The sequence below is a fragment of the Lonchura striata genome, chromosome 1 (assembly GCF_046129695.1).
Source record: "Lonchura striata isolate bLonStr1 chromosome 1, bLonStr1.mat, whole genome shotgun sequence".
Classification (NCBI taxonomy): Eukaryota; Metazoa; Chordata; class Aves; order Passeriformes; family Estrildidae; genus Lonchura; species Lonchura striata.
Window position 1 is genome coordinate 45385467 of NC_134603.1, and position 17579 is coordinate 45403045.

The following is a 17579-nucleotide window of genomic DNA, read 5'->3' on the forward strand; positions in this document are numbered from 1 at the left end:
GTGTCAAAGTGAGCGTTCTAAAAAAGTATGGGGCTAATATCAAAAATGTATTTTCAGAATGAGGCCTCACAGGGTAAAACTGCTACTGTTCTATTAAAATCAAGAAAAATTGCTTCATTTCAATCTTGGATCCATAAGTCATCAGCAAATTACAGTAAAGTGCTCTGTGTCAATATTAATTTTTTTAATGGTGCACTGTCTCTAAAATCCTGAGGACTGATTAAACAAGCAGCTTCAATAGAAGGCAGTACACAAGATGACTCAAACACAGAGCTGTCCAGCCCAGAGTGCATCTCATGTGGAGAAATAAAAAGGAATTTTAAAGCCTCATGTGCATCCCAGTGAAAACAGTATTTTAAAAGCTTCACATATTTTCCTAAAATGTAAAATTACTTTTATTTATAGCCAACAAATTACTTTTTAAAATCACATGCTACTCGAGAAGGACAGCTTGAAGATTTACCCTGTGTGACCTGGTATTTCCCAGATGTTTAGGTTATTTGAAGATATGACTGTTAGGACTTGAAGGTAAGTGATAGAACTTAGGTCTCTCTTTATCTGAAACAAATTAAACTTTTGAGTATTTTATCTTAAAATACTTTATTTATTTGAGAGCTTTAATATATTTATTTTGAAATTATGTGAGTTGGGTTTCTTAGCTGTCATGGCAGACCCAGAAACTCCTAAAACATGTTCAGCCGATTCCTTTCAAACTCTCTGTACATTCTATCAGAGTGATGTCTCCTGTAAGAAATTAGATGAGTTCAAATTCCAACTAGTTCCTCTGAGTCATAGCAACTGCCAGAAACAAGCTGGAATTCCTGTTTGGTTTTGTTGGTGTGTTTTGTCTTTTTTTTTTCTCCTGTGCCAGCAATTCCAAGGAATTATGAAGTGAAATCTGTAATAAAAGAGCAGTTTAGTCCATCGTGAAGGTCTTCAGTTAATCCCATCCAAGGCCATTTTGGCCGGCTTTGTTCAGTCTGACAGACTGAATGCCTGTCAAGAAAATTGAGGATCTTGAATGATTCATAGTTGTCTTCTACCTCGGCATGATGTACACAGGGTCGTGTGATCTCCACAGCAGCTGAGAAAAATGCTATTAATTCTCTAAGCTAGAAAAGCTTTTGATCTGTGGGTCATAACTGAAGTCAGCCTGCTTGCCTCTGAAGAGCATTGTCAACACTGGAAATGTTTTGGACTTTTTTCACCAAAAAAAAGCAGGCTGAAAAACAGGCTCCAGAATGTTTCCAGCACTCCTGTTGTTCCAGGCTGCAACTGTCTGGGTTTTGTGAACAATGACTGTACTAAAGAGAAGTTGGGGATAAGGGAGGAATGAGAGAAAGCAGAGGTATTCCAGATAGAAAGCTTTGGATTCTTCTCAGGATTTTCTTTACTATTTTATATGTTCAGTAGTTTAGCTACCTGACTTAGTGGAGAATAGATCATGAGAGGGTTTGAGTCAGCATCATTCCACAGAAGTCAATGTGACTGGTTTGGGAAGGGGAGAAATGTTGGGGTTGGGGATTTCTTTGGCATTGTGCTGTTTTGTTTTATGTGTATTTTGTTTGGTTTTCCTAAAATTGTACCTGAATCTTAAACTCTTAGGGATGGGGGACAGTATATTTCGTTACATTCTGAAACAGAAAGTTCAAATTAGCAAACTGTAGTGAGTGCCTCTCTTATTAATTAACCTCATGATCCGTAGCTTGTAGTTGTTCACCAAATGGGGGAGGTGTGAGGTGCAAATGGTGAGTATTCTTTCCTGATAGAGTGTGCTCTGAACTTGTAACACCAGTCTCAGTTCCAGAGAACCCAAACCTGCTGCTGGCTGAGTGCTGAAGCACTTAGCATGTGTCTGCAGCGTAGTTCATGCACACAGCGCATCACAACCCATAGTCATCACTAACTCATTTTTGTCACATATCTCGGGCCATTTGTGTGACTTATATTGAGGTGGTAAGTGCTTGACTGGGATATGTGCAGCATACGTCAGCCTGATAACCATGATACTTTTTTTTTATGTAATTGCTTTTGTATATGTCTCACTGCACAAGATAATTCTCTCCTTTGAGTTCATTTCTATAATGTTTTCTGAATTTTAGTAGTACTTGCTCATGCAGGTAGTCTTGTTGAAGCAAGCTGTCTGAGCAAGTGGGTGTTATGCTTTAAAGTATTGCAGATGAGCTGTTTTGAACATGTGGGGTAATCTAGCTCTCAGATCTTTTCAGCACAAGAATTTCAGTACAATGATTTTACTATTACTCAAAGTGGTTTTCTTGCTGTGGAGTCGTCACTGTCCTTCCTACTTCAGTTTTTTTTTACATCAATAGATTGCTTTTTTGTCATATTTTTTACATATTTATGGAAATAGAGAAAATAATAGCATTTATTTTAATGGCATTAATTGCATTAAAAATAAAAGATGGTTATTGTTATGTGTTCAGGATCTAAATTTTGAACAGAAATTGCTCCTTTATGAAAGGGTAGCTGTGTTCCAGCATTTATGTGTCATAGATAAAAGCAAAATTAGGCAATCTTTCTGAATTTTTTTGTGGGGGTTTTGGGGTTTTTTTTCGTATTGTCATATCTTTCTGTATGCCCACATTTTGAGATAACTTTAATCTTCTGTGCTGGGTCTTTTTACCACTTGTTGTAAACAAGATACTGGTCCTTACCTACTCCATGAACTTTATAAATCCAAGTGATTAGATTTTCTTTTTCACCAACCTGAGTGTTAATGAGATCATTTACTCTCAGTTTTTAACCTTCATTTTGCATTGCATTAAGTATAGAACATGTTTTATGTTCTGAAATTTCAAACACAATGAATGAAATAAAGGTTGCTATGATATTCCCCATGAATATACAATACTATAATTAAAAGGTAGTTATTTCAGGGATTGTGTTTGCTTACTAAGACATTAGCTTCACTTTTTTGAGTAAGTGACTCATACAGTGCTCCTGTGGAGGAATTATTGTCATTCCTGGTGAATCTTTATCTCATGATATGAAGAGTAATGTTCTCATAATTCCATTACAAAATTGTTTTGTTTTATTTTATCATATCTAGAACCTTTGCCTGTTACTGCATTGTATCTGCAGCTGCAGCTTAACTTTCACCTTTTTTATTATGAAAATGATAAGATAGCTTCTTTGTTATCTTGAAAATTATTAACTTGTAGTACTCCAGATGTATCTATAATAAAAACAAATGGTAAAAATGGTAGGGCAGAAAGTAATCTAAAAGCAAGTGACAAACCAAGAGCAACTGTTGGTGTAGTCATTTCAACTATCCTCCCACCTGCAGCCTACATCTAGTCAGTCCTCTATCTTTGCTTTGTTTGAAATCTCATAATTTCAGGAAATATAAGATTCAGGGCCGTTGTAGTATTTTGCTGAACTCAGGCGATATTTTAACTGAAAATTTCTGATAGGTTTTTAGGGTGATGTTTGCTGGGTTTGGGGGTAGAATATATAGCAGGATTGGTTTTCACTGCCTTTTTTTTCTGGTTTTTTTTTGGTTTTGTAAGATTTCAGTGGGAACATGCAGAAGTAAAATATTTCTTTCCTTATTTCCCCATCCCATTTCCCTATTGGAGTAAACAGTAATTGCCTTTGGAACAAAAAGTCAAGGTGGGACACATGTTTTATCCATGGGTATTTCAGAGTCATTATTAGTTCTGTTCTCTTCAGGAAACGAAAAACCTGAGTTTATACTAAGGCTCCATCCTCTAAAAGGAGCAGGTAAAATTCAGATTTCTGCTACTCTTGCTTTATATGCAACTAAACCACTGCAGCTGATAGTGTTGAGTGAAAGACACTTACAGGTCTTGCCATCAAATTAAGTCAAAGTGATCTGGTGACAATTAAGTTATTTCTTGTATGGGGGTAGAGCTGAACTTCCGTATTTCTTTGCAAAGGGTACATCCCTTGAAAATGAGAAACAGGTATAGTGGTTTTGTTACATTTAGTCATGTGTGTCCAGTCCTATGTTCATGCCTAGCCAAAGCTTTCATTCTGTGGAAGGTGAAAACCCAAGTCATCCCTAGGAATATATCACACAGTCTCATGAACAGCCAGGAAATAAACCAAGAGCTCTGAGACAGCAGAGAAGCCAGAGTCATAAATCATTAACGAATGTCAGTCACATTCCAGGTACTAGGCTGTGGTAGTGGAAAGTTCAATTCAGATGTAATGTATTAAAATATTTTCTGAGTTTTCCTTTCCCAAAAAAAGTCCATCCTGTCTCTGCATAGCATTTTATAGTTTCAGTTCATTGTGATTTCATTCTGTTGTTTGCAGTTCTACATCATAATGCTCCAGGATATATTCATATAAGGCAGTTATTAATTACTGTAAACATTTTTTACTTTGTTAGGGTTTTTCCCAAGAACTTAAGTAAATCTTCTAATTTAGAACAACTAATGAGGATGAAAAAAAATAAAAGATATTTAAAACGTCTCCTGCTGTAACTGATGACTGCTCTATGAGGGACTTAGGTGCTGTTCAGTGAATGGCTGCCTTGCCTAAGAGGAAATTGTTTAGGGTAGAGATTTTTGAAGGCTGCATTATCCTGTTTTTCAGTGATTATTGGGGAGTGTAAAATGGCTTTTTGTACTATTCTGCATGTTTCATCTCTTCAAGTTGAGATACTTGAACTGTGCTTTGAACTACTGTGTAGATGTTCTTAAATAAGTGCTTTGGGGAGTTTTAGAGCCTTCTGCATATATTTCTGGTAATTTGTAGGGCTTGGCTACCTGATTCTGACATTCAGCACTCTTCACTGGAATTGCAAGTTTCAGGAATGTATGGTTCGAACTAATAATGGTTGAGGAATTTTCTTAACACTGTTAGAACTAAGTGAAGGCCTAATAATGTCAATATTGCAATCAGCTTGGAGGGGACAGGAGGTTAGTGGGGTTTGAGGGGGGCAGTGAGATTGATTTCACAAGATGAAACTTCTGATAAAATGCTCTTGTAGCACATTAAGTTTGTAATCTCTTTAACCACCAGTTATCGAAAAGGCAGCTATAGTTTCTCCAGTGATAATAAATTCCTTTCATAAACAAGCACAAAACCAAAAAATCACTCAGCTTGCTTCACTTACATCCCTATTGTAGAATGTGAGGTTTCTGTTTCCCTGTTGACTGTAGGTTTGGCCTATCAGATTAGTCCAAGTTTCTGGTTTCCAAAGGCTTGAGTTTTTCTAGATGCAAATGGAGCAAACTTTTATGTCTTAGCAATATTACAATTGAGAAAAACTAAGTAGAGTCTCTTTTTCATCAACAATCATAAGTTTGCCCAGAAGTTTGAGGAGGAGAAAACTTGAACAAAGCATCTGTTTGAGTGTGCTCAAGTCCAGACTGAAGGAATATTTTTCTAGAATTGCAGCCTTACCTCAGTAAATATCTCTGACAAAAATTGGCAGCCATATGAATTGGATGGTCACAACTCTCGCTGAAGTACATTTCCATTGGAGGGCCAAGACTTCTTCCCCAATGAACTGCCAATAATCCATAAGCAGATTTTAGCTATTAACTGGTTATATGGGAAAAGACTGAAGCAAAACCAAAACACTGTAGAATTGTGATCCTGAAATTAAGAGTAAAAATGATGACCTAGAATACTGACAAAAGCTGTATGTCCCAACCTATCGCATCATGTTTTGTTCTCTCTTTGATGGGCCAGTTTTCCATTCAGCTGTCACTTCTACAGTTAACTATCTTAACAAACTCTGTTTGAGGCTAACCTGTAAGTCCATTCAAAAGCTTTAGGTAGTATGTGAAAAGCTTTCCCACTTTCCTGTCTGTGAAAGTAGCACTTAGTGAAGACATGGGACCTCAGCACCTCTATACAGCTTATGGCCTGCCATTTTAAAACATTTTTCCTTTTTTTACTTTGCAGTAATTGAGTAGAGTTGACTTTAGACGGAATGTTGAAACAGCTGGAGTGGTTGCATGGTGCTTGGCACTCAGCCGGTTTGGGAGGTGCTGGATGAGCTGGCCATACCCCACTGGTGTCCAGTTAGTATTGATTTTAATGATAGGAGGGGTTTGAGAGCCCGAGGTAATACATACAATGGATCTTCTTTTCTCATCCAGACACTGTTAGACCTGCAAGATAAACTTCCTTTGAGAGAAGGCTAAATGACAGTGTCATAAATTGCCCTAGAAAAGAAAACCAAAGTGGGATTCCACGTAAGGACACATTCTGCACTGCTCTTACCTCAAGATTGCTATCTTTTCTGAGTTCTTGGCTATTAGAGTCTGCATATGTCTCCAACTATTAAATACATACAAAAGGATGCCTTAGATATGGACATAATAGACTTATAAACTTGATTTATATTTCTGTATTACCACTAACAAGTAAAAGAATTGTATACAAATGTGTGTGGCTAGGGAAAAAATTATAGAATTGAAATGAAGAGAGATGGTCTTCTGGTTTTCATACATTGTTATTTAACCATACCAGTTTGAATTCCTCCATAATGAAATGCTTAGATTTAAAAAAATATACATATATTTAATTTCTCCCTGTTGGTGTTTTCCACCTTTATCTTTTGGGTGGGTATGAAAAGCACTCATGTTACATATTTATAAATTCTAAAAAGTACATTCTTCTCTGTTTGATAGGATTTTTTGATAGCATGTCTCTAAACTATTTTGATTTATTTTACGTAATAAAGGGAAAGGATAAAAAGTTCTGTTCTGTTTACTTTTCTCTGATTCATACTGCTTCCTGGAGATCACTTATTATTCTGTTTGGTACATGAAGTACTGAAGGGTAGGAGTTAAAGCTCTGCCCCAAGGAACTTGTAATCTAATTAAAGCATATGAAACTGCATTCTCAGATCTCAGTGGAGCTGTTCCACCTTCTTTGACTATATATTTGTGTGCAGTCATCTGAGAACCCAAGCAAGAAATCAGAAGGTGTAGTGGATTTGATAATCAGTTACAGTTCTCCCCACAAACTACCATCACTGCTGTCAAAAAGAATTCTTCTCCTGTTGAAAAGTCTGGGTTTAGGGTCACAGGAGGTCATAGTCTCAGAAAGGATCTACATACATCCCATGAGATAACAGCAGCCATAAAAGCTTGCACTCATTCCCTTAGGAGCTGGTAAGGAGCTAATAAAAAATAGTCTGAACAGACAACTTCCAGCAAGTTGAGATTATAAATAAGATTTTTATCAGAACAGCACTGTTGAAAAACTGGTATTTTTGATGGATAGAAGAGCTTATTTAGGATGTTTATAACTGCTTGGATTATTTGTGGGGCAGGGTATGTGACCTACAGTAGAACTGGCATGAGCCCCCATCTGCTGGTAGTTCCTGAATGGCTTTTGTTTAAGGTGTGAAGTCCAGTTCTTAATTGTGCATTCTCACCAATGCCCTGTGTAAAGGCATCCTAGAGCATGACTTTCTTCTAGACATTGCAATAGTGAGGAGAATGACAATGATGAAATGCATCACACTGTGTAAAGAGAATTCAAGCATATCTATGTTTAATGCATAAACATTGATCTAATTAAATTTTTCACATACATACATACTGCTTATTGGAATTCATACTGCTATGCTAACTTCATCAGGCTGCCAGAGTTTGAAACTGCAGCATCAAGTACTTAATGAACAGATTCATGAGTAATCTCCAGAAAGTGCTTAGAATTAAGGTCAAATCTGAGAAGCTTTGTACTTCTTATGACATTTTCCCCCCTTTGACTTTCATATTATGGAAGCCACATAAAATCAGCAAGGAGTCTTAAATTCATTCTTTGAAGGTATTAGAAAATACTGCAGAACACTGTGCTTCCTTTTATTTTTTTGTCAGAATGTATGGTATTTATTTTCTTAGAAAAATAAGAGTTGGATTTGGCATCTTTGCTCTATGCTGTAAATCATCATGACTAGGTAAAGTGTTTAGTCCCTTAATAGTACTACTCAAATCCCTGCTTCTCAAGGGAAAACTTACGAGAAGCATTACAAATCTGATGGAATAGAATCAAACCAGGAGATTTAGGGAGTATAAATCAAATAATATCCTGTTGGTATGCAAATAACAGCGTTATTGACTTATTCTCAGTACGCATTACAATCCTGAAAACAGGACTTCTGGTGAAATGTTACTTTGCATTTTCCTTTTTTTCCTTCTCATGTTTCCCCCTGACAGATATTGTTTGAAATTCTGCTAACGTACTGTGTCTGTTTCATATTTTGCAGGATTATGACTTGAGCCAGCTCCAGCAGCCTGACACTCTGGAACCAGATGCCATCAAACCTGTTGGAATCAGGCGTCTTGATGAAAGGCCAATCCTTGCAGAACCTCAGTATCCAGTCAGATCAGCTGCTCCTCATCCTGGGGACATTGGGGACTTCATTAATGAGGTAAAGAAGCGGAAAAAGATTTCCTCCTAACATCTGATAATCTTTTATATTTTGTTTATTCTACTCTGCATAACTAGCTGTTATGTTAGAACATAATAACTTTTTAAAACTTCCTCAGACAATTAAAATTGTCTCACTAGACATAAATAAATATGGTCTTCTAAAGTGTAGACAAATTTAATTAACTCATTCAAACAGAAAAGCAAGATATATCAATTAACTTCTATGCACTCATATTAATTACATTCATAGTATGTTATCAGCAGCAACCACAATATCTCCAAGCAGGATTATGCAATGGGTTGCAAGTAATAAACAGACTAACAAAATAGTAGTGTAGCCTAAATTCATTTATTAATTCACAGTAATTTAATAATGGAAGAAGTTCATTTTGATTCTCCTCATACATTTGAATCCAGATAATAGTGGAACTTCAGTACCTTCAATAAGACCAAAAGAATTCCATCAAATACGATTAGTGAGCAGGGCAGCTAAATTAAATGTTATGTAAGTGCTTTTAATACTTGTCTTGTCATAGAACTTTCAAAGATTTTGCATTATCTTTGATTCTTCAATCTAATAAATGTAATTGAGATTCAGACTATACCAGAGTACTAATAGCTCTGAAAGAAATTATCCTCATTATTTCTATCACTGGTCACTCTTAAATCATTGGTGTTGTGGTACTTAGGATAGAATGTGTTTCTTGTGCTTGCTGGTTATAGGAAAAAAGGCTAACCCAGGATTTACTTCTGTTTTTACTTTATTCTATACTGAATTGTAGTAGTAATAATTTTCTCTGGTTTTCTCATATCTTCCTTGTCAGCTGGAGCTGGACATGTATTGCAGAGTATTGCAGAACAGTTTCTGCAAATGTCTTTATTCTTGTTTGCCTTGAAGAAAAGTCATGCTAATATACTAAGGTCTTTCCTGTTAGAAATCTGCAGAAAATTGAATTTACCCCTTTAAAGGTGTACAGTGATACAATTGTCAAAAAACTTAGAGGGGAGTTGATTAGCAGGAAATGTACAAATATTCCTTTTAGACATTGTATTTTAAGAGACTCCAGTTTTTGCTTGCTTTACACTTCTAAATATTACAGTTATAATTGGCTTCTGGAAAATAGTGGAGACATGGGACACTAAAAAGGCTCATATTGTTGGCCAAGCTAGTGTACACACAAGAACTTCCTTGTGCTTCCAAACAATCGAAGATTCCCATCCTGTTCTCACACAGCTGTGACCAGACCGTGCCCACCTGACAGGCAGTAGTGAAGAGCCCTGGCTTTTGTTGTTCTCAAAGCAGCTGGGAGGCTCTGTTATGGAGCAAAGGCAGGGAATGGGTCTGATTCTGCTGGAAGGCCAAAAAGGGGCCAGAGGTTGTTCGGCCTCCTACAATTTTTTAATGACTTAACAAGTTGTTCTTGCAATATTATTTTTCAGTAGGTTATCACTTTGGAAGATGATACAGCATCAGTGTGTACAGATGGGGCTGAAGAAACAGTATTTTCTGTCTTGATTTAACCCATACGTTTATATTGCACTACAGATGAGCATGGAGTCGTTTTCTTCCTGCTGTCTGTTGTATTATATCAGTCCCTTTATGCTTCCCCTTGCCATCCACCAAAAAAGAAAGCTTCTCCCAGCTATTCATACACAGTAAAATAATGTCATTTATGTCATTGATTAAGAAAATGTATGGAAATATATATGAACTTAAAGAAAACACAGCAATTTTCTTGTCTGCAGGTTAGCTCAGAATTAAATATATCCTCTGATTGAACGAACTGTGTGAGGTAGATTTTATGCTTTAATGGTTATATATTTAGCTTGTCTCCTTTATAAGGATTTTTTTTCCTCTAGGATTTTACAAAAATGTATTTTTTTACTGTGGGGCATTCCACCTAACCCTCTCTCTAGCAGACAGTAGCCACCCAAAGATTGTCCATGCTTTGTTTTCCCAGAAGACTAAGAAAAATGGGCATTTTATTTCTCTAAAATAGTATCATCTTAATTTGTGTTTTCTGTAAAAAATTTCCCATGACAGATGTGATTATAAATTGTCTGCCAGGTTTGGGGGAAAATTGGTCTGTTTTTCATAGAAGTTACAGTTAAATTTCAAAATTATCAGTTTCTACAGCATAAATGTTCAGGCTGCACAGGTTTTCAGACTCTCCAGAATATTGCACCTGCAGTCCTGGTATGATTAAACCCAAGAAACTTGGTAAGTTTCTCCCAGTTTTACTTGAGGTAAATTGAAAAAATATCTTGAGTAAAGCCTGCACCAGACGTTTCTTAAGGCAGTTCCTACAGAAGATAAGCTGAGCTGTGGAAACAACATAACAAGATAAGAAAGAGCATAGTTCATATCTCTCTGCATCCAACTTCAATATTATTAGATGTAATTCTTCCCTTGGGCATCTCTAACCCAAACTACCCACCAAACTATCCCAGTCCCTACTTGAGGAGGGAGAGGCTGCTTTTGAATTGTCAGCATTTCAGTAGCAAAGGCTGTGTTAGCCCTTCGGTTTGAAAAGATGCAACACTTTTGGAGATCAGTCCAATCTTTTGGAGGACTTGACCCTATTCCAGGAGATGTGGGTCAGTGTGGTTTTTTGGGATGCTGGTCTACATGTGAGAATTCATTTAATCTATTGAATGCTCACCAGCACCTCAGACACACTGTTCAGATTAGCTTCTGAATTACTTCAGCTTTAGACAAAAAATTTATTTCAGATACTGGAAGGTTTAGCTCCCATTTCCAAGCAAGCAAGGGAGTTTTCTTCTTATTTTCCTTACAGAGTCATAGAAACAAAAAGCAAAAAAAGATCTGTGGGTTATTTAGGTTTTTTCCTTTTAGCAGTACTCTCTTTCTTCTGGTATATTATTTTCTACCTGTCATCCCTTGTATTAAACCTACATAACTCAATGAGACATGTAAGTAAAAGTATTTTGTAGTGTTCTGGTGACTTCTAAGTTGAAAAACAAGTTAAAATTACAATAAAAAGTCATTCATTTTTATAACACAAAGTTGAGATAACATGTACAGAGCTATGAACTGTCTAAAATAGGAAGGTTCCAGAGGTATCTGATAGTCAAAATAGGCTTTGCAGGCATAAGCTAAATGACCTCAGGGACTTATTTGTTTTGTCTGTTTCAATGGATAGATGAATCTGTAATTTAAGAGGGAATGAGAAAAACCTCCTTTCTTCCAGTCCAGTGTACAAACAAGTCAGTGGAATAAGTCATGTGTTATTAAGAATCCTCTGTAGACTTCGTTTTCCATTTTGAGCCTTTCAAAGCCTAACCTGCAGAGTGCGGAACATAATTAACACTTAGAATAGTCAGGATTGGCCGGACAGTATAAATTAGACCTGTTGGAAGTAGTTTTGTTAATCCTGTTTTCAAAGACCCACCTATATTGTCCCTAGAAATCTCAAGCAAGTTATATTGTGGTGGAGAGTTTGTGGCAAAGAATATGTTTATAATCAATAGAGGACATAGCCTGAGGCAAACTAAATTTAAATTGCAAACTAAAGGTCTCATCCCATGGGGATATGGAGGACCCTCAATTCATTCTTAGTAAATGGTTATTGATGCAGTGCCCCTCCATGCAGTATGGAGTCCCTCGATGGTTCCAGATAGAAACCAATTTTTTTTGTATTTCCCTGAAGGTCTCTGTTCTTCCTTTCCTTCTCATCAAAAGTCTGATGAATCTGATTAAGTAGTATGATTAATGAAAATAGAAGCATTAGATTTTGTAATGTTCCATGGTAGTTCAGGATTCGAGAGGGTTGCTTCCCTTTAACTTGAGAGAAATGGAGAATGCTGCCTGTATTAAGACAAGTTTACTGTTGTTCCTCAGCCAAGGCACTGTAATTTCTCTAGTTCTGTCCCTTATCACCTCCTTAGTGAAAGCTCTACTATGTATAAAAGAGGAAAAGGAAAAAAAGTGAGTCTGTCCAAAGTTTCAAGCTGGCCTCTCTATTGCTGTGGCTCTTCTGCAACTGCTTGTTGTGCACTGGTGGTGTAGCACATGTAAAGAAATGTGACAATGCACTGTCCCAACAGGTTCCCCTCCTCCTGAGGATGTGCCCCAGAAATTCTGTTGTTGAATGAGCTTCTCACTCTAATGAAAACTTCAGGTTTTCAGATCAGGAAACTCTAAACCAAGTACAGAAGTGACTGACAGTGAATGCCTTGGCAGCAAAGTCAGTAGAAGCCACTCCTGGCAGCCATTTGTTGTCCTTTCAGTTGTGCAGATGCAGCAGGCTGTGTATCCACACCACCTCCACCCACTGAAAGGGACAGCATAATAAAAGAAAAGAGGTGGCAATGCTGAAACCAAAGGGAGCTTCTGAGCTGATGGCACTGCCGGGGCTGTCTGGCATGCTGTGGACTCCAACAGCAAAGCACAGCAGCACACTGGGTATGCTCAAAGAATTGGCTTAGCAGAGGGAAAAAGAAAATATTGTAGTACTTCTTTCTCATTTTAGTATGTAACTTGTGACACAAATATAGCAGAAATCTTGTCATTTGAAGAGTCAGACACTAAGTTCAGTCATTACACTGTGAACCAGAAGATAGGTGAAAATGTCAGTGTAACTTGTGCTGTGCAGTTGAATCAATACTTCCAAAACATGACCCGTAGCTACGTTCTCTGAATGAAATGGATTATACCGCTAGCACAACCTTTGAGAAAGTGAATTTGTTAGTGAGATCCTATCTTGTAAGTCAGTAACTCAAAACCAGTTTCCTTTTCTGAAATGCTATCATGATAGCAGCAGCAAATTGAAAAAAAAATTACAACTTCCCCTTTGGAAAAACAGATGGAAAGAGGCTGCCTTCTGCCTTGTCATGGATGACTGATAGGTATCAGAATTTTTGCAGTGATGTAGGGAAAATGTTTTGTTCGCTGATTTTTTTAAAATAAATTGGTATCCCATGGTTGGCTGGCTCTTAGTAGGCAGAACTGCAGGGAAATAACATTTGGTCTCCAAACCGACTTTCTAAATGACTTTCACACATGGATACTTGGCATTCGTACCTCAGCACTCCTTAACCTCAGCTGGTGTTTATTCTCCTTCCCTGTCACCTGTGTTCCAAACACATGTGTGTCTGTCACCCCAAGCAGGCTTAAGGAAAGGTCTGAATACCATAAGGCCAGTTAGTGACTAAGAAGCAAAGTTGTCTTAGTGCTTCAGCAGCAGAAAATAAGAGAAAGCCTTAGCCCTTGGAAGCTGGATAAGAGATGTCTTCCAACACTTGCTGTTGCCTTTTCAAAATCTCACATCTTTTTTCCTTATTAAGGCCATCAGGTTGGAAAATGCCAGAGATAACAAGCATTGCCAGTTATTCTTATCTCATAATTCAAAATTGCACTTTTAATGAAGGCTATTAATAACCTGCTTGATGTTGTTGTACAACATGAAATGATCATTTCAAGGCCAAAATTTGTTCTTGATTAGAGGTCATTAGCTTGATAAATATGCTGGGTTTTTCCATCACTGATTTGGAAATTATTTTAGGTACATTTTGCACAATTCTGAATTATTTAAATAGGTAATAAAGAACCCGGATTCACTTCTACCTTATCAATGCCAAATGCTTTAATTAATGGGTTTAATATGTATGTACTCCATAATAGATATTTGTGGAAGGAAAATCAGCTTCTGTTCTATTTTGTCATATTTGGACAAAAACAATTGAGAGTGAAACATACTTTTCTAAAACCAGAATATATTAAACAATTTAAAGGAAGCACACTCATTTCTTCAAATAAGTAGGAGTATAATAATGCCATTCTTTAAATAAATAAACATTAAAAATTAAAACCAGCACAATATCACTGGTAAAAATTAATAGCAAGCAATTTAAAATCCTAGCACAGCCTTATGGGACTCTGGAAGATACATTATCCCCTGTCAGTGGCTGCCAGAGTAGGTCCTATTCAAAATGGAAGATTTTGAAAAAGTGTTGTTAATCCCATGGATGAAACTATGAGGTTAAAAAAATACAAATCATAAGAGGGTTTTTTGGCTTCAGGCTTTTATATTCAGCTTGTAAATCTTCCTCAGATAAGCACAGAGAAATTGTCTCATATTCTAAAGTTAGTTACTCATATAAGCGTTTAGGTTTGGACTTGTGTAGCAAAACAGAGAATGTAGAGGCTTTGTTCTGGAAGAAGTCTGGTTCTTTCCTGGCTTTTCCTCATCAATTCCCCAGCATTTCCTCCAATTCAATTTGTGTTGCTTTTAATTTTGTCTATTCAACTCCTCAGACTGAAAATGTAAAAATGCTGATGGCCCACTATTCATGTGTTGGTAACTTCAGTATTTTGAAATGAGGAAACAAAAACAGTCATCATCTTGTATTCAGCTTTGATGTCACTGTGTGTATTTTTTGAAGAGCAGGTGGATTTCATGGGTGGATGTGGCAAAACATAAAAGGCTTAAGACAACATACCATATATTTTTCTCACAGCAGCCTACAGAGGTACATGAGTTTACAGGACTAACTAAATATGGATTTTGGCACATGCAGATGGACTGCAGGCCAGAAAAGTCAGTGGATATGCTATTGGCCATGTGAGATGGCTGTTGAAGTGAATCTTTGCAAACATGCTTGTTTCTCCTTCCTCATCTGTCTAACCATTCCCACATTGCCCATGGCACAGGTTGTGAGCTGTGTATCTTTGAAACTTCATTTACTAGCTTCAGTCCCAGTGCCATGACCCTCTCTTAAGGTTTTGTTAGGGCTGCAATTGCAGCTGCATTCAAAATGTTCAGTGCTGCAATGCTGGAAACCTGGCCATTCTAAAGGGAGTTACAAAAATGTAAATCCTATTTTGCACTGAATGGAAGGAGAGGAAGAATTTTGTTTTCTCAAGTGGTGCTTGATAGATAACTGCACTGCAAATATTCCAGATATGCTTTTGTCTCGCTCTCAGATACAGAACTTTATTTTCTTTTCTCCCTCTCCTTCTTGCAGGGACTTAAAGCAGCTGACAATGACCCTACAGCCCCACCTTATGACTCCCTCTTAGTCTTTGACTACGAAGGAAGTGGCTCCACTGCTGGATCCTTGAGCTCTCTTAACTCCTCAAGTAGTGGTGGTGAGCAAGACTATGACTACCTAAATGACTGGGGCCCACGTTTCAAGAAACTTGCTGATATGTATGGTGGAGGTGATGACTGAACTTCAAAGTGAACTTTGGTTTTGGACAAGTACAAACATTTCAACTGATATTCCCCAAAAGCATACAGAAGCTAGGCTTTAACTTTGTAGTCTACTAGCACAAGTGCTTGCTGAAGGCTTTGGCTTAGGCTGCAAACCAATTTGGGCTCCGTGGAATATCAGTGTTCCAATGCTGTTTGGAAAAAAATATTGAGCTCAGTTACACTTGAATTTTACAGTACAGAAGCACTGGGATTTTATGTGCCTTTTTGTACCTTTTTCAGATCGGAATTAGTTTTATGTTTAAGGCTTTAATGGTACTGATTTGTGAAATGATTCATTAAAGAGACAAAATATGTTGGGGTGGGGAGGAGTAAGGTGAAACAATATACTTCACAATGTTTTTGTTACATCGCATTGCTTTTATTAAAATAAGGAGATTAAAAATAAACAAAAAAATCCTCATGGAACAATTTTATTATCTGGGAGAGAGGACCATGAGGTGGAACAATGTACATTACTTCTAGTTTTAGATGTTAGGGGACTTTTTTCACTAAAATTCTAAAAATTATGCAGCTGGTTGCAAATAAAGGGAGTTTTCATATCACCAGTTTGTAGCAGAATTGATTTTCTTTTCCTTATGCTAGAATGTTAGACACATTTTGGTCTTAATCCATGTACACATATTGGTTTTTGTTGGGTTTTTTTTTTTTTTTTAATTTCTAGGTTTTTTTCCCACTTCACTGTAAAAAATGGTATGTGTACATAATGTTTTATTGGCATAGTCTGTGGAGAAGTGCAGAAACTTCAGAACACGTGTATGTATTATTTGGACTATGGATTCAGGTTTTTGCATGTTTATATCTTTCGTTTATGGTTAAAGTATTTACAAAACAGGTTGAAAACAAGTGACATTGATTCAATTGTTGAACTGTAGTTAGAGTACTCAATATTTTTTTTATTTTTATTTTTATTATTTTTTTGGTTTGGGGAGGGAGAAAAGTTCTTAGCACAAAAAAGTTTTACATAATTTGTACCAAAAAAAGGGGTGGGGGGAGAGTTGGCCTGATACTGGTGGCACGAGAAAATATACAGTATGTTTTCAGGGGGGGAAGGAGCTTTCAAACTGGAGAGACTTCTGAGAACAGCTTTGCCTCTGTATTGTGTACCAGAATGTGAATGATACACCTCTGACCCCAACGTTCTGAATAAAATGCTAATTTTGGATCTGGTGCTGGTTTGGCATTTTTTCTTCCACCTGAGCAGCCTGACTACAGTAAATAAAATGTACTTGTTTGAGTATTTTGAGTTCTGTGAGAAATTGAGTGTGCTTCTTTGGCATTTCATACTGCTGGACTGAAAACAAGCTGCATGTAGAAGAAAGCCCAGCACAAATTTGGAAGGCAAGTTCCCAGGTAAAAGCAAAGTTATCTGTGCTGTGATTTCTGGGAATTCACAATTTTCAGTTTTCCAGTGATGAGTAGCTCTTTGGTTTAATGTGCATTATTTGGATAAGAACTTGCATCATTTTTGGCTCATTTCTAGACTGACAGTTTAATGAATGTGTGATTATGCTGCAAGTTGCATAAATATTGTGGCAGTCCTCTGCTGCCTGAACTTTCTTGTGCTGAAGTGAAGACAAGCCCCTGCTAACTGAATGCACATCACATCATGTCCTTCAAGGAGGTGCTCACGGTCCTGGAGCTCTATCAAAAAGCCCCATTAGGAGATTTGTCATTAGTAAACACGTTTCTGACCTGTTACCATGATTTACTTGCAAACAAAGCAAGCATATTAGGTGCAGCAGTTCTGTCTGTTCTCATGCAGCAATCTGCTCAGGTTTAATGCCTGTATTTACAGACATGAAGAACCGAAGTGTGAACAGTGTGAGCCTCAAACAAAATGCCATCAGTGGGCAGGGAGGGGAACCAGGCTCTGGCAGCAAGTTAATCTGGAGGGAAAGCTCTTCACTGGTGCCACTTCAGTGCTTCCTCAGCAGTCACACTACAATTTACATA

The 17579-nt window shown here is 37.2% G+C and overlaps 1 protein-coding gene across 1 annotated transcript in view; it reads left to right on the plus strand.

The window, feature by feature from the left end:
- The window catches only part of CDH2 (cadherin 2), a 114417-nt gene extending 97629 nt beyond the window's left edge, over positions 1-16788 (plus strand). Inside the window, exons 15-16 of the mRNA XM_021525736.3 lie at positions 8222-8386; positions 15376-16788. Coding sequence (XP_021381411.1) covers positions 8222-8386; positions 15376-15582 — 372 coding nt within the window. The 3' untranslated portion in view covers positions 15583-16788. The remainder of the gene's footprint in view (positions 1-8221; positions 8387-15375) is intronic.
- Positions 16789-17579: the final 791 nt, after the last annotated feature.